The 23,091-nt window shown below is 59.4% G+C and overlaps 1 protein-coding gene across 12 annotated transcripts in view; it reads left to right on the top strand.

The window, feature by feature from the left end:
- The window catches only part of CAMTA1 (calmodulin binding transcription activator 1), an 868,902-nt gene that overhangs the window by 769,867 nt on the left and 75,944 nt on the right, over positions 1-23,091 (top strand). For 11 of the 12 annotated variants that reach the window (XM_073903391.1, XM_073903394.1, XM_073903390.1 and 8 more), the window contains exons 8-11: positions 8,276-8,416; positions 9,894-11,740; positions 16,830-16,956; positions 21,667-21,801. In XM_073903391.1, coding sequence (XP_073759492.1) covers positions 8,276-8,416; positions 9,894-11,740; positions 16,830-16,956; positions 21,667-21,801 — 2,250 coding nt within the window. Of the gene's footprint in view, positions 1-8,275; positions 8,417-9,893; positions 11,741-16,829; positions 16,957-19,627; positions 19,764-21,666; positions 21,802-23,091 lie in introns of those variants that run through there. The other variant, XM_073903399.1, reaches the window with a different exon arrangement.

Below are 23,091 nucleotides of genomic sequence, written 5' to 3'. Positions count from 1 at the left end.
GCCGGGGTCCACAGGCTGTGGCATCACTGGGGGAAGGGAAAACAGTACAGAAGGGCCCAGAGAAGATTTTCCTGCCCTGGTTTGCTTGTCCCTGTGGTTAGGAGCTCCTGGCATGGGAAGCAGGCAGAGTGGGTCCCCTTATGTCCCCAGCTTCTGCCAGCGCGCCTTCCTGGCACCTCCCGCCCTGGCACAGAGGAGAGCAGGCAGTGGGCATCAGGGGTGAGTCGGTCTGGGCTGGCTTCCTTTTCCTGCTCACAGGACCAGGCTTGCTTTGCAAGTGTGCTCCCTCGGGCTAAATTGTATTTGGCTGATGTGGCCCCCAAGTAGGAAAACTGAAAGAGAAATGCTTCTTTTGATTTCCCGTCTCTCCTCGGCTGCTTGGGCGCCACGCACCCCCTGCTGTTACAGAATGCCCAGCTCTGTCTTAAGCATCCCCTAATTCGATGAGCTCTGATGGATTGCGTCCCTGGGCTGCTGTGGAGGACACCGCAGCCCCACCCACACTCCGTGCCTGACTGCCACCCAGAGCTGACAATATTAAAATCTCCAGAGTCTCAGCTTCTCTTTGAATATCGAAGGTTCTGGTCCACACGGTTAGGAGCCAAGAGGCAGCTACCTGAGTGCCGCCTGCCTCCCAGCATGCAGGTACCACCTCCAGACCTGAGGAGGAGACATCCGATTCCAGGACCCTTACAAGCCCAGAGGCTTGAAAGAAGCAAGATGGCAACTGTCCAGAGTCCCACGTGGCCCCCTGCCCCCACTGCCAGGGGCCTGGAGGGGCTGCTCAGACAGGGGGTCCCTCCTGCTGTCTCTGCCGCTGAGTGGGGCCTTGGGGGATGGTCTGCCATGAAGCCTGAACGGGGGGGGGAGAAGATTCCAGAGCCCCCGTGGCCCCCTGGGTGTGGGACAACAGCTGGAGCTTCTCTCCCGGCCGCCTGAGCTTCGGACATCACTAGACAACCAGAGCTCCCAGCACATTCCCGCTCTTACTAGGGCGCAAAGAATTCCCTGCCTCAGCAACAATGCCACTTAGCAAACTGGGAGGAGATTCTGAGAGCCTCCAACTGACCGACTCCACGATGTCGCATCCTGGGCCCACTTAGCAGGGAAACACCCAGCTTTGTACGTCACTGGGACCCTAGGAGCCGGCCTGGGAGGCCAGGCGCCCGGCGCGGGGAACGCGTGCCTATACGGCTCCCGGTCGGGTGGGTGCCCTCGCCCCCCAGGTCCCAGGCCCCTCCCACCTGCCAGACGTGTTCCGTTCTCAGGCCCTCGGCCTTTCTCCGTGGCATGTGTACTATTGGAACGAGGTGGGCCCCCCGCCCAGAAGATGATGCCCCACACCCCCCGACTTCCAGAACCGGGAACTGCAAGCTCCCTGGGGACCCCGCACTTGCGTCCCTGCGCACGTACACCACCCTGTCCCCACGCAGCCTCTGCCCTCCTCAAAATGAGATTTCTGGAAACGTCCTCAGGACCCACAGGAGAACAGAGTTGAGGGAGACGGAATAGCATGTGGGTGTCTGGACCTGGGAAGTCAAATCTAATGAAAATTTTATCCAGCTGAACCCAGAAACCAGAAGCAGGGCCTTTATTCCTGTCAACAAGAACACAGTCAAGATGAAACTGGTGGTTGCCGGTTCCCATTGACCTTGTTGCCATGGAGACAGCCTTAGTGTCAACAACTCGCGGGATCCAACGGGGCTCATTCACGCAGGAGGCACGTGGCAGGCCCCCTCCCACCTGCCTCTGTCATGTGTTTCCTAGGTAGGGTGCCCACAGGTCCAGGGCTGCCCGGGAGCAGCCCAGTTCATACCGTGGTGCAGCCAGATGATCCCAGTGCCCCCGTCAGTCTCCCAAGGTGACCCGTCTGGACAGCAGGTCACATGGCCACCTCATTTATAGGTCGTGACTGAGGGTTGAGGACCTGGGCAGGAGTCCTGGATGAGTCCAGGCTGATGGGGAAGGAGGAAGGGACTGCCCACCCCCCACCACAGGCCTCGTGTTCGGTGGGGGGGGGGGAGGGGAGGTGATTATCTTTGTCACCAATATTACGCGTGTCACCTGCTTTCTCTTCCGTGCAGAGAAAGCCAAATGCCGGTTCCAGTAGGCACCACCTGTATGGTTACTGTAGTGACCCAAGCTCCAGCCAGGATGCCCTGTCACACCTCTAGAAGTTTCTGCCCTGCAGAGCAAAGACGGACAGGTGGCTAGTTCTCACCAGCCTTCCGGAGCCACCGTGGGGCAAGGGGTGAGCTCTCGGAGCTCTCCTTTCTGACTCTGTCCAGCTCCTCACCAAACTGTTCCAGGCACAATGTTTCAGAACAGAAAGGGGGTCTAGCTCCAGGTCCTCGGCCCTGGCCTGCCTCAGAGCTCCTACGGACACCATCGAATCAGAATCCTGGGGGTGGGCCCCACTAGCTGTCTGTAAAGTCCCTTGGGAAACATGCAGTCCGGTGAAGCACCCATTTTACACATGAGCAAACTGAGGCCAAGAGAAATCAAAGACCCTCCCGAGATCACATGTGCGTGAGGAAAAGAGCTGCAGAGGCTCACCCCTGACCTCAGGCTAGCGTGTCCCCCAACCCCAGCCTGGCCCCGCCTCCCCCAGCTCTTCTTCCCATACGGCTAGCTGGGACACTGAGCTGAGAAATTCGCCCTAAACTGTCCTAAGTTCCACCACTGTTTAGGGCAGCCATGGCGGGAATGGACATTTGTGGCTTCTGCAGGCACCCAGGAGGAGGCCACCAATGCGCCCCTGGTCGCTGACTCAGTCAGTGGGTCTCCTCCCTGCCCCACCCCCAGTGACTGGAAAGCCAGGTGAGGAAGCCCTATCTCAGACCCAAACTCTGCCCCCACAAATCCCACCTTCTCTGGGAGGAGGCTTTCCTTGAGCTCCCTGTCTTTTGTGGAAATTTCCCCCAAACACACCCCAGTCTGCCGAGAGAACAGGGGCCAAGCAGGCCTCCGGGGCCCCCGGCAGCCCAGGTGTGGACACCAGGACGAGCTCTTCGCACAGGCCTTCCTCCCTCTCTCGCTGGCATCCAGTCTTCCAAGAGCAGGTCCGTCTCGAGGTCCTGCCCCCGACTCCCTGCCCTGGGCTGGTGGCCCTGCCTGGCTGCCCCCCTGGCCCTTCTGAGGCAGCTAGCACCCTCCAGGGTCAGGATGGGCAGGGGGCTCGGGGACAGCACCTGGCCCTGCCCCAGGTTCCGGGCTCCCCTGCATGGTCACCCCCTGGGAAATCAGACAGCCTGTCCCTCATGAGTGAAGTGAGTCCAGCTGTGAGTGTAGGGAGCTCTCAGCCTCCTGATGGGGTAGCTGTCCCTCCTCCACCCACTAATTCACCTTCCAGCCCTTCCTCAGTCCCTGGAGGGATGCGGGCTGGGGAGGCCATGGCAGGCAGGTGGCTTAGTGGGAAGAGCTAGACCCTGCAGCCCATCCCACCCCCACTCACCTGCTGTGTGACCTTGGGCAAGTCATGTAACTTTCCTGCCGTGTCCTCATAGTAAAGAATTGGGATGATAATTCTTCCTCCAAGGATTGTTGAGGGATTAGAGACATAATCTCTAGACTGGTGGGTCTCAAACTTGAGCCAGAATCAAATCCCCTGGAGGGCTTGTTAGGACCCAGATCTGAGCCCCATGGACAGAATTTCTTATTCAGTCGATCTGGGTAAGGCATGGGGATGTGCATTTCTAGCAGGATCCCAGGCGGTTATACTGCTTCTGGGACCCCAGAGAACCACTGCCCAATGCCCTGTCCACCATAAATGCTCCAGAGGGGACAGAGAATATTTGCAATGTAGTCAATAGTCAACAAATAAAGAACCAAGCACAGTGCTAGGTTCTGGAACGTCCCTGATCTCAGGGCCTCTAGAATGTGCACACACACACATGCACACACCAAGTGTGGGGTACAGAGGGCGGGCGACTCTCTCCTGGGGCTCCTAGGGCTCCAGCCAGTAAGCCTGGGGCGGAGGGAGGATGGGGAGCGGGAGTCGGCCGGGGCCACCACTACAGAACAGCACAGACCTGGGAATTTCAACCATGGGAATTAATCTCCGTGTGCACACACACGCCCCGTGTCTCTTCCTTTTCTTACAAGAACACGAGTCCTGTTGGATCAGGGCCCCACCCTTATGACCTCATTTAACCTGGCACCTCCTGAAAGGCCCTATCTCCAGACACAGTCACCTTGGGGTTAGGGCTTCAACCTAAGAATCTGGGGGCACACAATTCTGTCCACACAGAGGGTGACAGGGAAGTCCACCTGGGTTCAGGCCTAGCCTGCATCGCCAAAGCTCCCCCCCACCCCACCCCTGTCACCGCCACACGGCTGGACCCGAGCAACCATAACCCAGCCCCAGGAGACAGTGAGCCCCCACCCCATCCCCAGCCCCCTCTCCCAGAGCCCAGTGACTCTCTTCACGGTGGTTGGCCACCTCTTGGGTAAATTGTTCATCAGAAGATACTCTCCAAAGCATGGCCCACATGCTGTTGTCATTGATTTCATTTTGATTATTCATATTAGTGGGATTATAGCTGCCTCGTCCTGGGTGGTAATTAGGGTAAGTGTCGCATACGGGCCAGGTCAGCGCTGGAGTGGGCTGGGAGTTCCTGCAACAGGCACCCCAGCCTCTGCTGTGCCAGCCAGTCCTCATGCAGGGCATCTCTGGGCAGCCCAGCCAGAGCCGGGGGCGGGGGGCGGGCAGGGCAGCTGCGGGACTGCTCAGGGCCCACGGGAGCACCTGCATACCCCAGTTTCCAGTGGAAAGTGGGGCCCTCCTGGGAACTCGTGGCCTACACCGGCCTGTGAGGGAGCAGGCTTGGCCCACCCACCCCTGCCTTCTCCCCCCATGGTACTTGCCCCTGCCCAGCCTTCCTGGGACCACCGCCCAAGGCTGTGCCTAGGTTGCTGTGGGGAGGCCCCCCCTCCCTGGGACTGGGCACAAATTGGGCTCCTCCTATTTGAGGTAGCCGACTCTGGCCTGGGAGTTAGGAGCCAGGTGCCCTCCACCAAGACCTGGCAAACAGAGGGGACAAACATGACGCAGAGCCACCAGGAGGCTATTCTTCTGGGAATTTCCTTTTCTCTTTCTGTGCTTCCCCCACACACCCCAAGTCATGACCTTACATTTAATCAAGTGTATTTTTAATGCAGTGTCCCTTTTGCTGCTTTTGCAAAGGGCAGGGGGTGGGGGGGTGGGAGGGGACAGCCGGCCAGCGCACGTGTGTATTAACCTTCCCTTCATAAAATGCTCTTTTCCCATTGAAAGCTCCTTTCCCGCTGATTCATTACGTGTCGGGAAGCAGAGCATGACATGTTAAACGCCGTCTTGATAGTATTTGATATTCAGTACTAACAACTCACCAGCTCAGAGAAGGGGGCTTCTTTCCCCACCCCCACCCGAGGGGGAGGGACACAATCTGCATATTGAATGTGCCAAGACAGTAGGTAATTTGCATTAAGCATCCAGAAATTCTCTGCTTGCAATCTGTCACCCTTCACTGGGTTTTCATTTTATAACCTTCATAACAGAAAAGAGGAGAGAGCAAGGGGCAGAAAGAATGCAGGCAGGGGGCCCACTTGGCAGGGCTGGAGAGTAAGCCCAGAGTGGGCGGCAGCTGTCAGCGGTGGGGGGGGTGGGGGGGCTCTGGTCAGAAAGGCCGGAGGACTCCAGCAGAGGCACCTGCCACTCGGGGGATTCAACAGCCCACCCACCCCAAGACCCAGACCATCGGGCAAGGAGTGGCCATGTGGCCAGAAGCCAGAAGTGGGCTGCCCTGTGGGGAGGTCCAGTGCTCTTCTCTCCAGAGAGCCAAGTTCAAACCCAGATGGGGGTTTTCCTGAGAACGCCTTGGTCTGGCTTTGCAACGGGCATCCGCTCAGAGTCCCCTGTAGGAAGGAGCGGCAATGGTGGGCTCCCAGATTTGCAGTGACCTGCAGAATTCAGGCTTAGGACAGAGCTGTGTGTTTGCCATCCTGACTGCCCACGAGGAACTCCTGGGGAGCTTTAAAAAAGAAAGCCTGGCACCACCCCAGGGCAGGGGCTGGGACACGCCATCTGCATGTGCAGCTGTATGGCGCAAGGGGAGGGGGTCCTCAAACCCTGCACCCCCCCCCCAAGCCTCTGCTTCCTTCTCTACAAAATGAGGAGCCCAGAACGGGTCCTCAGCCAAGTGGACCCCCGCCTTCACTCCTGCCTTGACCAGGCCCCTTCTGCTGTTATCCCGTCTTCCATATTGGGCTTCCAGGAGGAGGTTTATTTGAGTAAATTCTCCATAGCTTTAGTGAGATCTGCAAACCCCTGGCCTGGGCCTTGCCTTTCGGCTGCCGAGGACAAGATGGGGCCTGAGCCAGCGGGAATGCAGGTGTCGTCGCGGGGCTGCCAGACCGCTCCCCAAGGGATCCCAAGGTGGAAGAAGGTGGTCTGGAAACCACCCCACCACCCCCTGCACAGGCCCATCACACAGCAGACACGACTTCCCATCCAGGCAGCTCAGCCAGCGCAGGGACAGAAACCACTGGGCAGCAGCCCGCATCCCCTCCTGCTGACGCACCGGAAGCCAGGACCCTCTCCTCTGGGAGCAGGGCCACAGGCCTCATCGGAACAGGACCAACCCCTGGGGCAGATGCGAGGAGAAGGAAGCAGCGCCCACCAGGACTCCCAGCACATCACCAGCCACACGCGAGACGGTTTCTTTGAAAAAGCACTGAAGTCCTACATAAAGGAGTTGACCAGGAACGATGGCCAATGGCCGTGGAGCTCTCTCCACGGGACTCCAAGGCAGAGCCACCGGTGGCTGGCACAGCGAGCAGCTTCGTTCCCCAAGCCCAGATCCCCCGGCGCGGACAGGCCGTGGGCTGAGGCCAGCATTGCACATGCTCATCCCCATCACCACCCGTGACCGTCAGGACAACAGCTGTCCTTTGTTGTGCACACACGAAGTACAAGGCAGGTAGATGGGGTTTCCCCCCGGCCGCCCTGCGAGGCGGAGACTATTCAGTTCCCATTTCACAGGTGAGGGCACCGAGACTCGGACAGGTTTAGCGACTTGCCCACATTCACACAGCAAGCCTGAAATCCGGACTCGCGTCCAGATATGAATCTGTCCCAGCTCCTCCCCGCTGTGTGGACCCTCTCCCCGTGCGGCTGCCTTCCGGAGCCTCACAGCGTGGGGGCAGGCCTGCGGCATGGTGATGTTCTTTCCCTGGAGGCCTGTGAGAGAAGCTCCTCCAGAGGAGAAAGGACAGCGTCCTTGCATTGACAAAGCCACCGGCCTCTCCCCAGCGTGACCCCACCCTGCTTCTCTTCCCAGACCACCTGTTCCCACCGTCCCCGTTTCACAGCAAGCTGGGTCCCTCCTAGAGCCCCGGGGCCTGGCCCCCAGCCCCAGGGCTAGGGACTCATTGCCTCTGGAACCTAGCCCCCTAGAGCCACCAGAGAGAGCGGGGCTGGGCCGCGTGCCTGGCGTGCCCGCCAGGTCAGCTCCAGCGGAGGACCATGGAACGAGTGGGCGTGACACCTCTATCAGCCCACAGGCCCCGTGGGCAAGTCAGCTTATTTTAGACTTTCAGTCCCTGTCCTGCCGGGCAGGTGGGGAGCCCACCCTCAGCCATTCTGTGGATCCACCCCAACAGCAGGGACAACAGAGGTCCCGGGGCTGGCCACGCAGGTGGCCGGTCCTCAGTGGGCATCCACTGGCCAGGTCATGTGGGCCCTTCAGTTCTCCCCCTCTCCCCCCCGCAGCCTAGCCTGCAGCCCCTCGAGGCCGAGAAGTCTGGTGAGAATGAGACACAGAAGCTCCCCTCCAGGGTTGGGCATCCACCCCGGCACACAGCCTCCAACTCCTCTCTGAATCTCCACTACCTACAGTCTGGGGGGGGGCCTCAGAGGCCTGCCCCAGCTCCCTCCCAGTCCCCGCTCCCTTCTCCTCCACTCCGGGGCCCCTTGAAGAGCCACTCTTGGGCACTTGGACTTTGGGAAAACAGAAGCAAATCTCTAGGCCGTCCGCTCCCCGGGCTGCGCTGTAAGGAAGGGAGGAGGGGAGGCAGAGGAAGAGCATGGAGCTCCCAGTGGGAGTGGGGGTCTGATGGAGCAGCCTGGCCCCCCACCCCATCCTCTGTCTACCCCCTCATGTGCATCAGGTCCCCCCTAGAGCCAGCCTCCCAGCAGAGAAGGAGTTATGTTCTGAGAGGGCCCAGGTCCCAGCCCCCCGGGCCCTGCCCCTGCACCCCATGACCTCTGACCCCCTCGGCCTCTCTCTCCCCCTAGTCCATGGCATCAAGTGGACCTGCAGCAATGGAAACAGCAGCTCAGGCTTCTCCGTGGAGCAGTTGGTGCAGCAGATCCTCGACAGCCACCAGACCAAGCCACAGCCTCGGACCCACAACTGCCTCTGCACTGGCAGCTTGGGTGAGCAGGGCCCCCCTGTGGGGGCGGGTGGTGCAAACGGGCGGAGGGGGCCCTGCCCGACAGTGGGTGGCTCCCCTCTGCAGGGGTAGCCTTGCTGTCCACTGAGCCGAGTGGGGTCGGCCAGGAGCCAGGAGACAGGGCAGGACAGCACCCAAGACAGACTCACCCTCATCCTGCCCCGTGGGGCTGGTGGGGAAGCCCACTTGGGGCAGGAGAGAGCAGTTCCCAGAGAGGCAGCTCCCTCCGGGGATGGGGGCAGCAGAGTTGGGGAGTGCATGGGGCTGGGGCTCCAGGCCTCGTCTACACATAGCATGTACCCTCCAGGCCCCATCTTGGGTATCGGTCAGCAGGAAGCCCAGGGGCCCGGGCACAGGGCTGACATGGGCTTTTCAGGGAGGTCAGCCCCAAGTCAATGGGACCACTCAAGCTAAACCTCTCTCTTTAACCTCTGTCTCCTCCAAGAATATAAAGTGTCCCACACTCCCTGTCCTAATGTGTCTGTTTTTCTGATAATGGTATTTGCTCTTAGAAATGTGCATTGTCCACCTCCTTCTCTGCCTTAATTAGATACTTCCATTAGACGTCATGTCACTTCTCTGTGAAGTCTTCATGCATTTAGGAATCATGGTGGCGAGGCCGGACTAGGCTCAGGGGAGAATTCACCCTTTTATCAAAAGTGAAGTGACCTTCATCAGATGGAATGAAAATAATGGCAGAAGGGAGAGAAAAGAGAAGAGCCGACCTGGTCGCTGTGTGCGGGGGGGCCTCATGCGCGGAGCCCAGGGGAGACTGGCCAGAGTTCAGAAGCCCTTGGCCTAGGGCTTTCTCCCTCTCTGCCACTGATCTGGGGGTTTAGGGCTCTCTCTTTGCTTGGGTCTTAAAGGGATTTTGACCCACGAAGAGTTGAGGACAGGCCCAGGCTGGCCACATGGGGGAGATGGGCAGATGCCTTTCTGCCTCTGGAGCAAAGTCTAGAACCCTCTTTGGTCCTGGGGCCTGAGAGCTAATCCAGAGAGTGAACATAGCTCTCCAACCCCCTATCCCCAAAAAACTGCTGTGCAGCCTGCACAGGCATGGAAAGTTTGGGGGAGGTATCTGTCTCTGAAGGTGGAAAGCATTTTCCTGGAGGATGACCGACCCTCCACCTTCTCCTTCCCAACCACCTATGTCCTGAGGCACCATTAGTAGTATTGTTAGTCGTAGTACATGCACCTCCAGGAAAAAGCCCCTCTGGTCTGGAGGATGGCTCCGCAGAGCACGTGCGAGCCCCCAGGGATGGGGGTCGGTAAGCTCGGGCTCTCCAGTGTGGGTTACGCGCCAGCCCCAGGGCTCAATGGGCTCCCGGGCTGGGCTCAGCCAGCCCCCAGCGGCTCAGAGGCAGGATCCACCGCAGCCGCGGCTCTGACTCTCTCTGTACGCACGCGCGCGTGTGCGTGCGCGTGCGTGTGTGTGCATGGTGTGCCTCTGATCTCCACAGGAGCGGGCAGCAGCGTGCACCACAAGTGCAACAGTGCCAAACACCGTATCATCTCGCCGAAGGTCGAGCCGCGGACGGGGGGCTCCGGGAGTCACTCGGAGGTGCAGCACAACGACGTGTCCGAGGGCAAACATGAGCACAGCCACAGCAGGGGCTCGAGCCGCGAGAAGAGGAACGGCAAGGTGGCCAAGCCCGTGCTCCTGCACCAGAACAGCACGGAGGTCTCCTCCACCAACCAGGTGGAGGTGCCTGACACCACCCAGAGCTCCCCCGTGTCCATCAGCAGCGGGCTCAACAGCGACCCGGACATGGTGGACAGCCCCGTGGTCACCGGCGTGTCCAGCATGGCTGTGGCCTCCGTGATGGGGAGCTTGTCCCAGAGCGCCACGGTGTTTATGTCTGAGGTCACCAACGAGGCCGTGTACACCATGTCCCCCACCACCGGCCCCAACCACCATCTCCTCTCGCCCGACGCCTCTCAGGGCCTCGTCCTGGCCGTGAGTTCCGACGGCCACAAGTTCGCCTTCCCCACCACGGGCAGCTCGGAGAGCCTGTCGATGCTGCCCACCAACGTGTCCGAAGAGCTGGTCCTCTCCACCACCCTCGATGGTGGCCGGAAGATTCCAGAGACCACCATGAACTTTGACCCTGACTGTTTCCTCAATAACCCAAAGCAGGGCCAGACGTACGGGGGCGGAGGCCTGAAGGCGGAGATGGTCAGCACCAACGTCCGGCACTCGCCACCAGTGGAGAGGGGCTTCAGCTTCACCACCGTCCTCACCAAGGAGATTAAGACCGAGGACACCTCTTTCGAGCAGCAGATGGCCAAAGAAGCGTACTCCTCCTCGGCGGCGGCCGCGGCATCCAGCTCCCTCACCCTGACCGCCGGCTCCAGCCTCCTGCCGTCGGGTGGCGGCCTGAGTCCCAGCACCACCCTGGAGCAGATGGACTTCAGTGCAATAGACTCCAACAAGGACTACACGTCCAGCTTCAGCCAGACGGGCCACAGCCCCCACGTCCACCAGACCCCTTCCCCGAGCTTCTTCCTGCAGGACGCCAGCAAGCCCCTCCCCATCGAGCAGAACGCCCACAGCAGCCTGAGCGACTCCGGGGGCACCTTTGTGATGCCCACAGTGAAAACGGAGGCCTCATCCCAAACCAGCTCCTGTAGCGGCCACGTGGAGACAAGGATAGAGTCCACTTCGTCCCTCCACCTCATGCAGTTCCAGGCCAATTTCCAGGCCATGGCTGCCGAAGGGGAGGTCACCATGGAGACCTCGCAGGTGGCCGAAGGGGGCGAGGGCCTGATCAAGTCTGGGGAGCTGCAGGCCTGTAGCTCCGAGCACTACCTGCAGCCCGAGACCACGGGGGTGATCCGCAGCGCCGGCGGGGTCCCCATCCTCCCGGGGAACGTGGTGCAGGGACTCTACCCCGTGGCCCAGCCTGGCCTCGGCAACGCCTCCAACATGGAGCTCAGCCTGGACCACTTTGACATCTCCTTCAGCAACCAATTCTCCGACCTGATCAACGACTTCATCTCTGTGGAGGGGGGCAGCGGCACCATCTACGGGCACCAGCTGGTGTCGGGGGACGGCGCGGCACTCTCCCAGTCAGAGGACGGGGCCCGCGCCCCCTTCGCCCAGGCGGAAATGTGCATCCCCTGCTGCAGCCCCCAGCAGGGGAGCCTGCAGCTGAGCAGTGCCGAGGGCGGGGCCAGCACCATGGCCTACATGCACGTGGCTGAGGTGGTCTCCGCCACCCCGGCGCAGGGCACGCTGGGGATGCTGCAGCAGAGTGGACGGGTGTTCATGGTGACCGACTACTCCCCCGAGTGGTCTTACCCGGAGGTAAGCTGCTGCAGCGCTGTCCTCCCCCGCCTGCCCACCAGCGTGCAGCCCAGAGAAGCTCATTTGCATGGGGCTGCCCTTTGGATGAAGCTCTGGACCCTACAAAGTTGTCCCCTTTCTCTGTCCCCATGGCCTTTCTCAAGCAGTGGTTCCCAGACTTCACTGAAGCAAGTAGCTTGAAAGTCAAGGGTCTCCTGGGGGCCGGGCCGCGCCCCTCCCACTCCTGCCAGAACCTGGCTGATTATGTATTAACATTCCAGCTAGGTTTTGCTCTGCCTTTTTTTTTTTTTTTTTGAAAAAAATGTCCTAGGGCTGCAAAAACAAAACAAAATTCAAAAATCACCACCATAGGCCATCCATATCCATTACTCTTGATTTGCTTCACTAAACAAAAAAAAACATACACAAATTCCCATCCACTGTGAGAGGAAGGGTACAGCTTCCTTCCAGAGTCATCCATGAAAATATCATGGGTAAATCCAGCCTCTGCAAAATCAAAGGCATGTTACATGACCCAGGATGTCCCACCTGTGGGCTCCCCGGCCCCCGACCTCTGGTTGTTCCCAAGCCCAGGGCTGCAGGAAAACCCAGGTCTTGCCCCAGTGGCTCAAGGTTTAAAGAAGAAACCTTGGCTTTTTCTCGGAGGTAGAACGGCACAGGAAGGGGGCCAAGGGGCCCGAGCTTTCCCTCCTGCCCTGCTGCACATTGGGGCACACGCTCCCGAACTCTGCCCAGCCCACCTGCCAGTGCTTGGGGAGCAGCACAATCACCCCGGGGGGGCCCAGATCAGCCCTTTCTCCCAGGGAGATGGCTGTTCTCAAGTCCCTTGGTTCCACTGCCACATCCCCTGGACGCTGGGGTTAGGGGCTCCCGTCCCGTATTACCAAGGGAAGGGTGCTCCTGAAAGACCGTGGCTCTCCCAGGGTCGCTTAAGACAGGAAAACATACTCCACCAAAGGTCTTCAGGTATAGGCAGTGCAGAGGTGCAGGCCAAAGCCTGTGCACATGACAGACCTGGGTGATTGAGGGGCTCCCCGGGATGATGCCCGAGTCGGGACCAGACCAACAGGGTACCCCGAGAAGTGAACTGCTTCACGGAGCCAGTCTCTGCTTCGAAGGCTCCCTTGGGCCCTGGTGAAGGGGACAGCGCGACCCACGGGTGGAGCACATCTTATGGGAGATGCCCGGGTGTCAGTCGGGCTCTGCCATGACTTCAGCTCTCTGTGACTCAGTTTCCTCACCTATAAAACGGGGGTGACAAGAGTCCCCTCCTCGGGACAAGGAGGAGCGCCGGGCATGTTTGGTAAAGTATTTTATTTGTCCGTAGTAAGTAATCAGCGAATATTGTTTGTGTCCTGTGGCTGTCACAGCTCGCGGCCCATCGGGGTCCTTTTCCCGTCCTGCTGCCGTGGCTGGGGCACCGAGGCCCCACAAAGCAGTTCCTTGTGCCTCCTGCTCACTGGTTGAGCGCTTACGACCTTGGGGAAGTCACCTGGATTATGGGCCCCCTGGTTACAACTCCGACCAGAAGGCTCATTACTCCCTCTCCTCCTTCTTTTATGGCAAAGCACAGATAAAAATCAGGCACAAATGTTCCCAGCTCTCAGGAAGGTGCCACATCAGCTCAGCCAGTGGCCCAGGCTTCATTCAAGGGGTCCTGGAAAGACGGCGGGGGTCTGGACAGAGCAGCTTCTGCCCCGCACTGTGTCCTTGTGCGGCGTGTTTAGCGGGGGCCCAGAGGCCGCCACCCCATGTGCTGAGGAGCATGGGGCTGGGGCCAGTGTGCGCCCCACGCTTACTAGCTGGTGACCTGGGGCAAGGTAGCTGCCTTTCTTGTCTCTAAAACGTGCAGTGATAGCTCTTATCTCGAGGGCTGGTTGTTAAGGACCCAGTAAAGTACTTGGGCAGCAGCCGCCTCTTCCATCCATCTCCATGGGCTCCTCCCCCAAGACTCCGGAAGATTCTGACCAGGCCTACACTTGGCATGGCTCAGGTTGACCATGTCAGCAATACTGAGCTCAGGGGCATCCTCATAGCACCCACCATGTTTCACCCCTCACCCCAGGTGAAAGGTCAGCTCCGCCCAGCAGCCTGCCCCCCTCACCCAGGGCTTAAGAAAGCAACTCAAAGGGACAGGGAGAGGGGTGTAGCAAGAGGTCAACTGGGAGACTTGGCTCCCTGGGCCTCAGTTTCCTTATCTGTAAATGGCCGAGAGGCGTGGCCTCAAGGCCCTGCAGGTCCTAGGCCTGGGGGGTTTGGCCCTCAGGACCCTTGGAGCCCCCCCCCCCCCCCGAGAGCCTGAGTCCCACGGGAACTGGAGGCCGAGGAGAGGAGGTCTCTTTCCCCAGCCTCAGTCTGTGTGCACAGGGCCCCCCCCGGCAGGGGTCCAGGCGCCGTCTGGCCTCCATGGGCCTGGAGGCACTGGCGAGGGGCTATTAGCAGACCTCGTCCCCTGTTCTGTACCCCAGTAGCGGCAGGTCCCCAAACTGTACCTCAGGGATAGTCAGTTCAGCAGCCTGCCACGCGAGGGCAGCACGGGAGCAGGAAAGAATGTGGGTCTGTGCACCTCCGAGAGGGAGCGTCCAGCCCTGGTTTTCCAGAAGCCCTGGATGCTTCCAGAAAACAAAAGCAACTCAAATTCAATTTGATTTGGAAAATGCACAGATGCCACTCAGCTGGTCCCTTTGCAGCCCAGTGGCCACATGGTGAGGCCTCTGTTGAGGCCGCAGCGGCTCTGACCAGCCACTTCCTCCTCACCAACCTCCTCCCCCCCAGCCGCCGGGCCACCGTCCCCAGTCCAGCAGCACGGGCCGCCCCCTCCTGGGTTCCCCTTCCAGAGACACTCTCGCCCCCTCACAGCCCCCTGGCTGGTACATCTGCCCCTTGCCCTCCTTGCCGACGGTGCCAAGAGCTCGGTTCTAGCCACGCTCTGCCAAGCAAGATACATAGCAACACCGGTAGCAAGACACCTAGGCTCGGGGATGCTTCTTAGGCTGGAAACATGAGCTTGAGCCAAACTGGCCGGGCTCTAAAATCCACTGCCGGAAAGCTAAGGCCAGGCCACCTTGCTGTCTCTTCTGGGAGTGTCCCTCCCTCCCACCTCCCAGATGCTCTCTCCCTGCCTTCCCCTGCAGCTGCAGCTAGCCACCAGCACATACGCACACACACATGCACGTGCGTGCCCCCAGGATCTGCCCTGGGTGCATCAGAAATCTGGGTCCTTTATCTCAGGGCTCCCAGGGCACAGACCTCAGATGGCATTTGTCAGCCCCTCCCCTCCCCCAAGCCCTCTGCGTCATCTGCCTGCACTGACAGCTTGCTGCACCAGGCAGAGGAAGCTGCAATTAGAGCCAGCCAGGCCAGCGTTGCCATGGGAACCATCCCCTGAACGGATGGATGCTGAGCCCATCCTACAGTGGTTTCCATGGAGAAGGTCCTGATGTTCCCCAGTCATTTCTACAGTTCTTTGTTCCTCACAGCGGCCCTAGCTCCATACCAGCGGCTCTTGACTGGGGTTATTGTTTGTTTCCTTTTTTCTCACATGGTAACTGTCTGTGGCTTTTTGAAGCCACTGCTCTTCCTCTTCCTAGGATCCAGGGAGGATCGTGCCCTGGGCTGGCCTGTGGTTCTACCTGTACCGTGCGGCACACTTCCCAGCCAGCACCCCCAGCCCGTGGGCCCAGGAATGCCGGCCTCGGTCCTGCCACAGCTCCAAATCTCCCTATGGAGCCATATATCAGCACCAAGGAATGTTAAGGCCAGCAGGGCCACCAGAGAGGTTGGGCCATTTGGCTGAGGACACACAGCTACTGAGGGACAGAAGCAGGCCTCCGGGCCTGAGATATCTCCACTGTCCCCCACCTTTGGTTGTCTAGCAGTAAAGTGACTTCTCCCAAACCATCCCATCCCATCCAAGAGCACAGGTGGAATGCCTGCTCCTCCGGGAGAGCCCTTCCACTGCTGGGCTGTGGGAGAGCCTCCTTCACCTCATCCCTGGAAACAACCCCTCCTGCTGTTGATGCCCAAGGCCAGCCCTGGTCCAGGTCTGGGTTCCACAAGCATTGCGGGCAGCCCGGGAGTTAGCCTTGTGTTGTGGCTGGGGGTCCCTCCACGGTAGAGGGGGGGGGCCAGTGCCAAGGAGAGTCCGCGCAAGAACTGGTGACTGGGCAGGAGAGTGTCTCTGGCAAGGGCCAGGAGCGGGAGAGCTGAGGTCTGGCCTCTCTGGCCTGGAGAGGTGGGGAAAGGGGGGCCTGCTCCCCTCACCCCTCTGCCCTCCCCCTCAAGTAGGTATGCTGCTCGGTTTTCTGCAGCCTGGACACTAGGTGGCACTCTCCACCCTGTCCTGCGCAGCTCCTGGGCCCCCTGCTGGGAAAGGTGGCTGGAGCCTGGGGTGGCCCACCCAAGGAGAGCCAGAGAGGCCAGCATCCCCAGCCCCCAGCTCTAAGCCCCTGTCCCGCTCAGGACAATCTCCACCTCCCACTCTGAGCCCTCTTCCCCATTTTGCTTCTGCAGCCTTTCTCATCCCTGCCCCCTCTCCCATCATCCCTACTACACCCTGGGGATCCTACAGCTCTCACCATTTCCCCACCAGAACTCCCCATCCCTGGGGTGACACTAACATGCTCAGGCCTGTTTTCAAAACTAGGGGTTCCCGAAAACTGTCCACAAGTAAATGACAGAAAAAGCTCCCTCCCTCCCTTCCCCTTCCCTCCAGGGCTCCTGCCCGGCTGGTTCTCAGGTGCATCTTGTGCTGAAAAGGTTTGAACAACTCTGTGCTGCCTTCTGCCTAAAACTGAAAGTTACGTAGGAGAGGGTCAGGGGTCAGAACCGCTGGTCACCATGCTGGATGCCAACTGAGGAAGGCAAGGAACATGCGGGGTTCCCCCCACCCCCCACCCCCACCCCTGCCCAGAGGCTTGGTCTTCCTGCCGCCATCCTGAAACAGCGGTTCTCGAAAGTCAGGGCATATTGGAGTCCAGGAGTGTGCACGTTCACCACGCACGTGGGATGGGGGCACCCTGGAAAGCCCGCTTCCCGTCCCTCCCTCCCTCGCTCTGTGGCTGACATTCCTCTCCTCTGTCCTCTCCAGGGAGGAGTGAAGGTTCTCATCACAGGCCCATGGCAAGAAGCCAGCAATAACTACAGCTGCCTGTTTGACCAGATCTCAGTGCCTGCGTCCTTGATTCAGCCCGGGGTTCTGCGCTGCTACTGCCCAGGTGAGGAGACTGGCCCCCACCATGGGTGCGGGGGCCCCAGGAGTGCTGCATGGAGGGTCAGCCTGGGAGCCACCTGGGACAAGTCGCGTCGTTACTCTGAGCCTCGGTGTCCTCTGCTGGGATGGAGGGGCCCCAGACCAACTGGTATAATGTCATCAGTTTAGGCTCATGGAGCTCACGTCAGACAGGGCTACAAGGCCTGCTCAGCTGGGATTTTGAAGCGATGATGATGGACTGTTTGGACAGCCAGTAAGCCAGGCTGACGCACCCAGGACTGGGCACAGCAGGAAGCTAGAACCACCCTCAACCTGAAAGGTTCCTGGAGTTGGTGGGGAGAGCCAGGCAGGGGAAGGGGCTCGAGAGGAGCCACATCTGGCGTCAGAGTGACCAGGCAGCCCTCCCTCCTCTGGCCCGTGCCTCCCACAGTTCCAGACCACCAGAAGCCAGGAGAGCGAGAGCAAGAGCGAGCCCAGGCCATGTGGCCGACAGGGTCAGTGCCCCGGGGCACTGAGCAGCTCGGAGGGGGATGGAGAAGGCCTAGTGGCAGCGGGGGGGGGGGGGGGGGGGTCGTCAAACTAAGAATAATCTGCATAAACTCCCTTGAGAATGTGAAGCCATCTACCCTGCACCCAGAAAAAGGCACGTGCACATAATTTGCTGCCAGTTTCAGGGGCAAGAGCCCTCTGCTGTCCCTGGGCTCTGACCTTCACCCTCCCTCCCTCATCGTCATCTGCTTAGCTTGATGTCCCTGTCTGCTCGACTCCTTGACCTCTGGCCTGCCAGCTCCCTGTGGTCAGGATCTGTGTCTTTCCTGGTCACGAGGTGTTCCCCCCCCCCCCCGGCACATCACAAGAAGGAGATCAGTAGTTGTGAAGGAATCTGTTTCTAGGGTTCTTGTTTTCCGCTCCCTGCGCTGGTGCTGGGAAGACCCTTTGGCTGACATTAGCTGTCCAGCTTGCCCAGGCAATGAATGGAGAGAGAGCCCTACCCCGTGTTATCCGAAGCCAGGGGTCTACAAAAGGAGAGCGTGCTCCCTGTGGAGGCTGAGGGTTGGGGAAGACAAGTAGGGACAGGGGCCTTGGGCCACCCCAGCTCTCTGCCTCCCCCTACACCATCCCTCCAGCCTGGGGTTCCTGGATTTACATGGAACGTTCTTCCTTCTCTCTCTCCTTTCCCTGTGCAGCCACCCCCCCCACCCCCCACCCCCCCGCCCAGAGCAGAATGCTCCAGAACTGGGTTCACGGGTTCAGCCCCTACATGAATTCAGCATCTCCTTCACCACAAATATCTCAGGGAGCCAGGGATGGTGCCCGTGGTGGCCTCCCCTACTGGCTCTGCCCCCATCACTGCCTGGCCAGCTCCAGAGGACCCACTTAGCCTCCTTTGCTCCCGGCAGCCCCGCTTGGTCTGGAGCACAGCCCTCAGGATGCCAGCCCAGGCTGGGTCAGCCTAGCACGGCTCAGGGCTGCGTGGCTAACGCAGCCACCACTCCCCACCACCTCTACTCCAGGGGGGTAGGGGGCGAGGGCAGCGTGTTATCACACTGTCCACTCACCACCTGCTGCTGGAACAGGACTCTCCTGGCCTATAAATGGAAGCCACTTCCTGTACCTGGTTCTTGCCTGGCTGAGGACCCAGACCTTGCCTGTCCTAGGTTATCTGACCCCTCCACAAAAAAGACTGGCCTTTGCATGCCCTCTGGACAATGTCCCAGGCCGGGGCCTGGCGCATCCTGGGTGCTGGACCAGTCGCATCACGGCACATCCCAGATCAACCAGTTACCATCTGGTGACTTCAGCTCCGTACTTGATCTCTCAGGGCCTCCATTTCGACATCTGAAAAACCAGCTCTCAGACAGGTGAGAGCAGAGGGGAAGGAAGGTCCAGGAAGCACTTGGTTCACAGGCTCAATTCATGAAGGTGCTCACGAGCCTGGCACCCTGATGAGGAGACCAGACCCTGACCAGGAACACGGTCCCCCACCGTCAGTGGCCACAGAACACACGCAGCATGGAGTCTGCGCCCTACAAGATCTCAGTGGTGCTCCAAGCACAGGAGAGAGACAACCAAGTCAGGGCACTGAGCTCAGGATGAAAGGGTGGTGACAGAAGACCTGGGACTTTAGGAAAGGCCCCCCTGGGCTCAGGAGGAGACAGGAGAAGCCACCAACTAGAAGACTTGGCAGGCGGGACAGCCCCACCCTGGATTCCTGGGAGGTCACCAAAGGCAAGGGGGGAAATTCAACACGAGGTGGGCAAGTGCACTGCGTTTTGAAGCAATTCATTGAACAAATGGTTGAGTGGATGTACCATGACAGGCACTGACCTTGGCACTGGGCATGAAGAGCTGATCAGGACAGACCTGTGCCCAGCTCTCATGGAGCTTACATTTTACTGCAAGAGACCAAAAGAAACAAGGAGACAAAGAAATCACCAAGCAAGTTGAAGGGAGAGTGGAACAGGTGGGGGGAGCCGAACACAGCAGGGCTGGAGAAGAAAGAGGGGACCAGCCCATGTCCATCCTTCTGAGTCACAGGAAGGAGTGTGATTTGGTTTCACTTGCAATGGGAAGCCATTAGTTTTAAGTAGGGAAGTGATGTGATCTAAATTATGTCTTTAAAAGATGATTCTGGATGTGTGGGAGAACAGATTGCTGGTAGGAAGAACAGAAACAGGGAAACCGTAGGAAGCAGGCAGAGAGGTGATCTTTCCTGACTTCAGGAGGGGAGTTCCCGGGGCAACGTATTCCCACCAGTTTCAGGTGGGGGCTTTGGAATGTGGCCCCCTGATACCATCCCGGCAGGAGCAGGTAGGTCTCGGGTGGCCTGAGGTTGCCTGCAGCAAGATTCTAGGTGAGAAAGCCTGGCAGCTTGGCCTAGAGCGGTGGCAGGGGAGATGGAGACAAGTGGAGGGACCAGGACTCGCTGATGGACTGAACGAGGGGAGGGAGAGAGAGCCGAGGCCGTGTCCAGGGCGATCGCCTGCCTGCAGCGAGCTACTGGTCCGGGACCCGGAGGCTATGAGACGTCCTCTTCTCTCCGTCTGTCTCTCTCTGGAAGGATGGGATGCTTTCGATTGGCCACATTCTAGCATCACAGGTTGTACAAGTGCCGGGAGGTGTGGAGAAGAGCAGCGGTTGAGGAGCCTCCCCCACCCGGCCCCCTGGGGTCAGAACATCAGAGAAGCCTTGGGCTCCCCAGCCTCCAGCTGAGGCCAAGAGGCCTGCTAAGAGGTGCAGAGCTGAGCGGGCTCAGATGGGATGTGTGCTGGCTGCCCTTTCTCCCTGTTGGTAAACAGGGCAAATCTCCAGGGAGGATGAGTGACCATGAACTTGGAAGTCTGCCTGGGGATGCCATCAGGGCCTCCAGAGGTTCTGGACTTGGCTGAACACCCCTGCCCAGAGAGGCACTGCAGGAGGTCCTATGGGAGGGTCCCCCACCCACCATGGAGCCAGCTGGTTCAACTCTGGTCTGGAGCTAAGAGACCACACCAGGATGGAAAGCAGAGGGGAAAACCCACGGGTCACCCCGGGGCAGCGACGTCCTGAAGATCTGCTCTGAGGACAATGACATCATACATCCACCTGGAATGAACAGAGGGCTCAGGTCAACAAGCTGGTTTTCCCATGGGAAGTAAGGTCTGCCTCAGAGGGAAGCTGGAGCTCTACTCTGCCCTGGGGAGCAGCTGACTTGGACAGCCTTCTCAAGTCTGTAAAACTGCAAAGCAAAAGCCCAAACAGTAACATGATCCCCGTGTGCGTCCTCCCTGGAAATCTGTCCTGGGGAGGCCCTGGGCACTGGTATCTGGTGTTCCAAAAAAGCAGGGCAGAGAGCACATAGCCCTGAGTCTACCAGAGGACAAGGCCTGGTGGGGTGAGCAGGCTGCACGGCCATATTGGCCCCCGGGGGCCCTCTCTGTGAGCCACAGCCCCCAAGATTTCAACAGGAGCCGTGCATCCCCTTTAGCCCCAGAAATGAAGCAGGTTTCCGCCAGGGGTGGGCTCTCTTCTTGCCAACAGTGAGAATGCCCCAGTTGTTTATTCAAGCAATACAGTCTTCACTGAGCCCTGTGCTGGGGACAGAACAGTTAATGAGACCCACAGGGGCCTGCCTGCCCAAAGCCCACCGTCTAGGCATTGGAGGAAGCTGCAAGCTTCATGCCAGCACCCGAGATCGCCCCGCCTGGGCCCAGACTAACAGGTGTGGCTGAGGCTCCTCCCTCGTCAGGAAGGCAGAGGAACTTCTGAAAATACATGGAAGGCATCAGGACAAGCTTGTAGGATAAGGTGAAACAGAGAAACAAGCACCAAGACTCCAAAGCAAATGCTGTACCTGGACCCCATCTAGGATGGATGGGATGGGGGAGAAGTCAGGCAGCCATGGGGCAGGGTTGCAGACCATTCATTCATGCGTTCATTCAGCAAATCCGCACTGACTTCCGAGTACCTGCCCTCGCCGGGGAGCCGAGGAGCAAACGGGCAATTACAATATGGGGTATGAGAGTGATCACAGGGCGCCTGAGTCTGGGGTCCAGAGAAGTTTCCTGGAAGAAGAAGCACTACATCTGGGCCTCAAGGAATGAGCAGGCAGAGGCTGGGGGTCACCCAGTGAAGGGGGGTGGGGAGGGGGCACTCCAGGTTCCCGTGTGGTACATCAAGTTGAAGGGTGCCCACCCCCACCCCTCGGCCTGACCTCTCTTTCCTTTGCTTTCAGCCCATGACACTGGTCTTGTGACCCTACAAGTTGCCTTCAACAACCAGATCATCTCCAACTCAGTGGTGTTTGAGTACAAAGCTCGGGCCCTGCCCACACTCCCCTCCTCCCAGCATGACTGGCTGTCATTGGACGGTAAGAACAGCGCTCGGGTCACCTTGCCAGGTGCTGGGGAAAAGGGACACTTGGGGACCCTGTGCACAGGGTGTAGAAAAGAAGGAAGCATTCAGATTCTCTAACATCCACTCGGGGCAAAGTCTCCACCACAGAAGGACGAACTGGGTCACCGCCCCCAATCTGGGTCTCTCTCCGCACAGAATGAAGTATATGAATTTGGGCCTGCAGCTGTCAGTCCTGCCAGGGGATCTGAGTGGCCAGACAAAGCCCCAAGTTGCTAAGAGGTCCCTCTCTGGACAGATCCCGAGAAGCAGGGTTTGAGCATCCTCTGTTGCCCCCCGCCAAGCCAGTTTCTATGGTGTCCTCGAAGAGAGAGCCCCTGGAGGCCATCACCAAGTCCCGAGCCTCTTAGAGATGGAAGCAATGTGGGCAGCTGAGGAGAGGCGGCTCAGGCTCAGCTCCTTTCATGTTCCAAGGCCTGGACAGGCCGGGGGGCGGGGAGGGGGGCTGTGCATTAAGTGCTTTTGCCTCTTAGGGACAACAAACCAAACCTCACGGAAGCCCACAAACACCTGTCACCCCCAGCTTCTAGGCTGTTTCTACCTTAGCCTCTGCCCCGTAGAGCATGTGAAACAAGTGCAGGATCATCACTGTGGCTGAGGGTGGAGGGCCAGGGAGCCCCAATAGGCTCAGATGGAGGAGACAGGACCTGCTGTGCCAGGATGGCTCTCTGAGAGCCACTGGCCTTGAACATGAGTGAGTCTTGGCACCAGAGGCTCTGCAGAGAAAAGCTGCCAGAGACAGGTGGGGGATGCTTAGGTCAGAGGCTGCCCTTCCCAGCTCTGAGCATGCCTAGCAGAAGCCCTGGAGCTGGCCTGGGGAGCTGAGCTGGTAGTCCACTCTCTGTCCCCAGACAGAGTGGAGGGGATGGCTGCACACACGTCAGTATGAGGGCAGCCTGCTGAAGCGCCAGTCTGTGGGGTACTTGCCAGAGACCTCATCAGCCTGAGGTGTGGGCCTTAACTAAGCTGCCCCTGGGCCCTCTGCAGGGATCACTTCCTTAAGCACCTCTCCCCTGCACACTGCAGCCCTTTGCCTTATGAACTCTCAGACTTCCCCCTTGCTGCTGGCTGCTGGAGGATTTTCTGGGCTTGGGCACTTGCCCTGGGCCGCTTTCCTGAGCCACCCCATGTGCAAATCTCAGCCTCATCTCCGCGCAGCTCCAGCAGGGACAGGGTGCCTGGCTGCCACTCTGGCCACTGAACCCTCCGAGCTATTCCCAGAGGCGGCTTTGGGTCAGCAGGCATC

The sequence above is a fragment of the Callorhinus ursinus genome, unplaced genomic scaffold (genome assembly GCF_003265705.2).
Source record: "Callorhinus ursinus isolate GAN/ISIS: 27379988/994484 unplaced genomic scaffold, GSC_fseal_2.0 scaffold18, whole genome shotgun sequence".
Classification (NCBI taxonomy): Eukaryota; Metazoa; Chordata; class Mammalia; order Carnivora; family Otariidae; genus Callorhinus; species Callorhinus ursinus.
The sequence above is the reverse complement of the archived record's forward strand: the minus strand, read 5'-3'. Positions and strand labels throughout refer to the sequence as shown.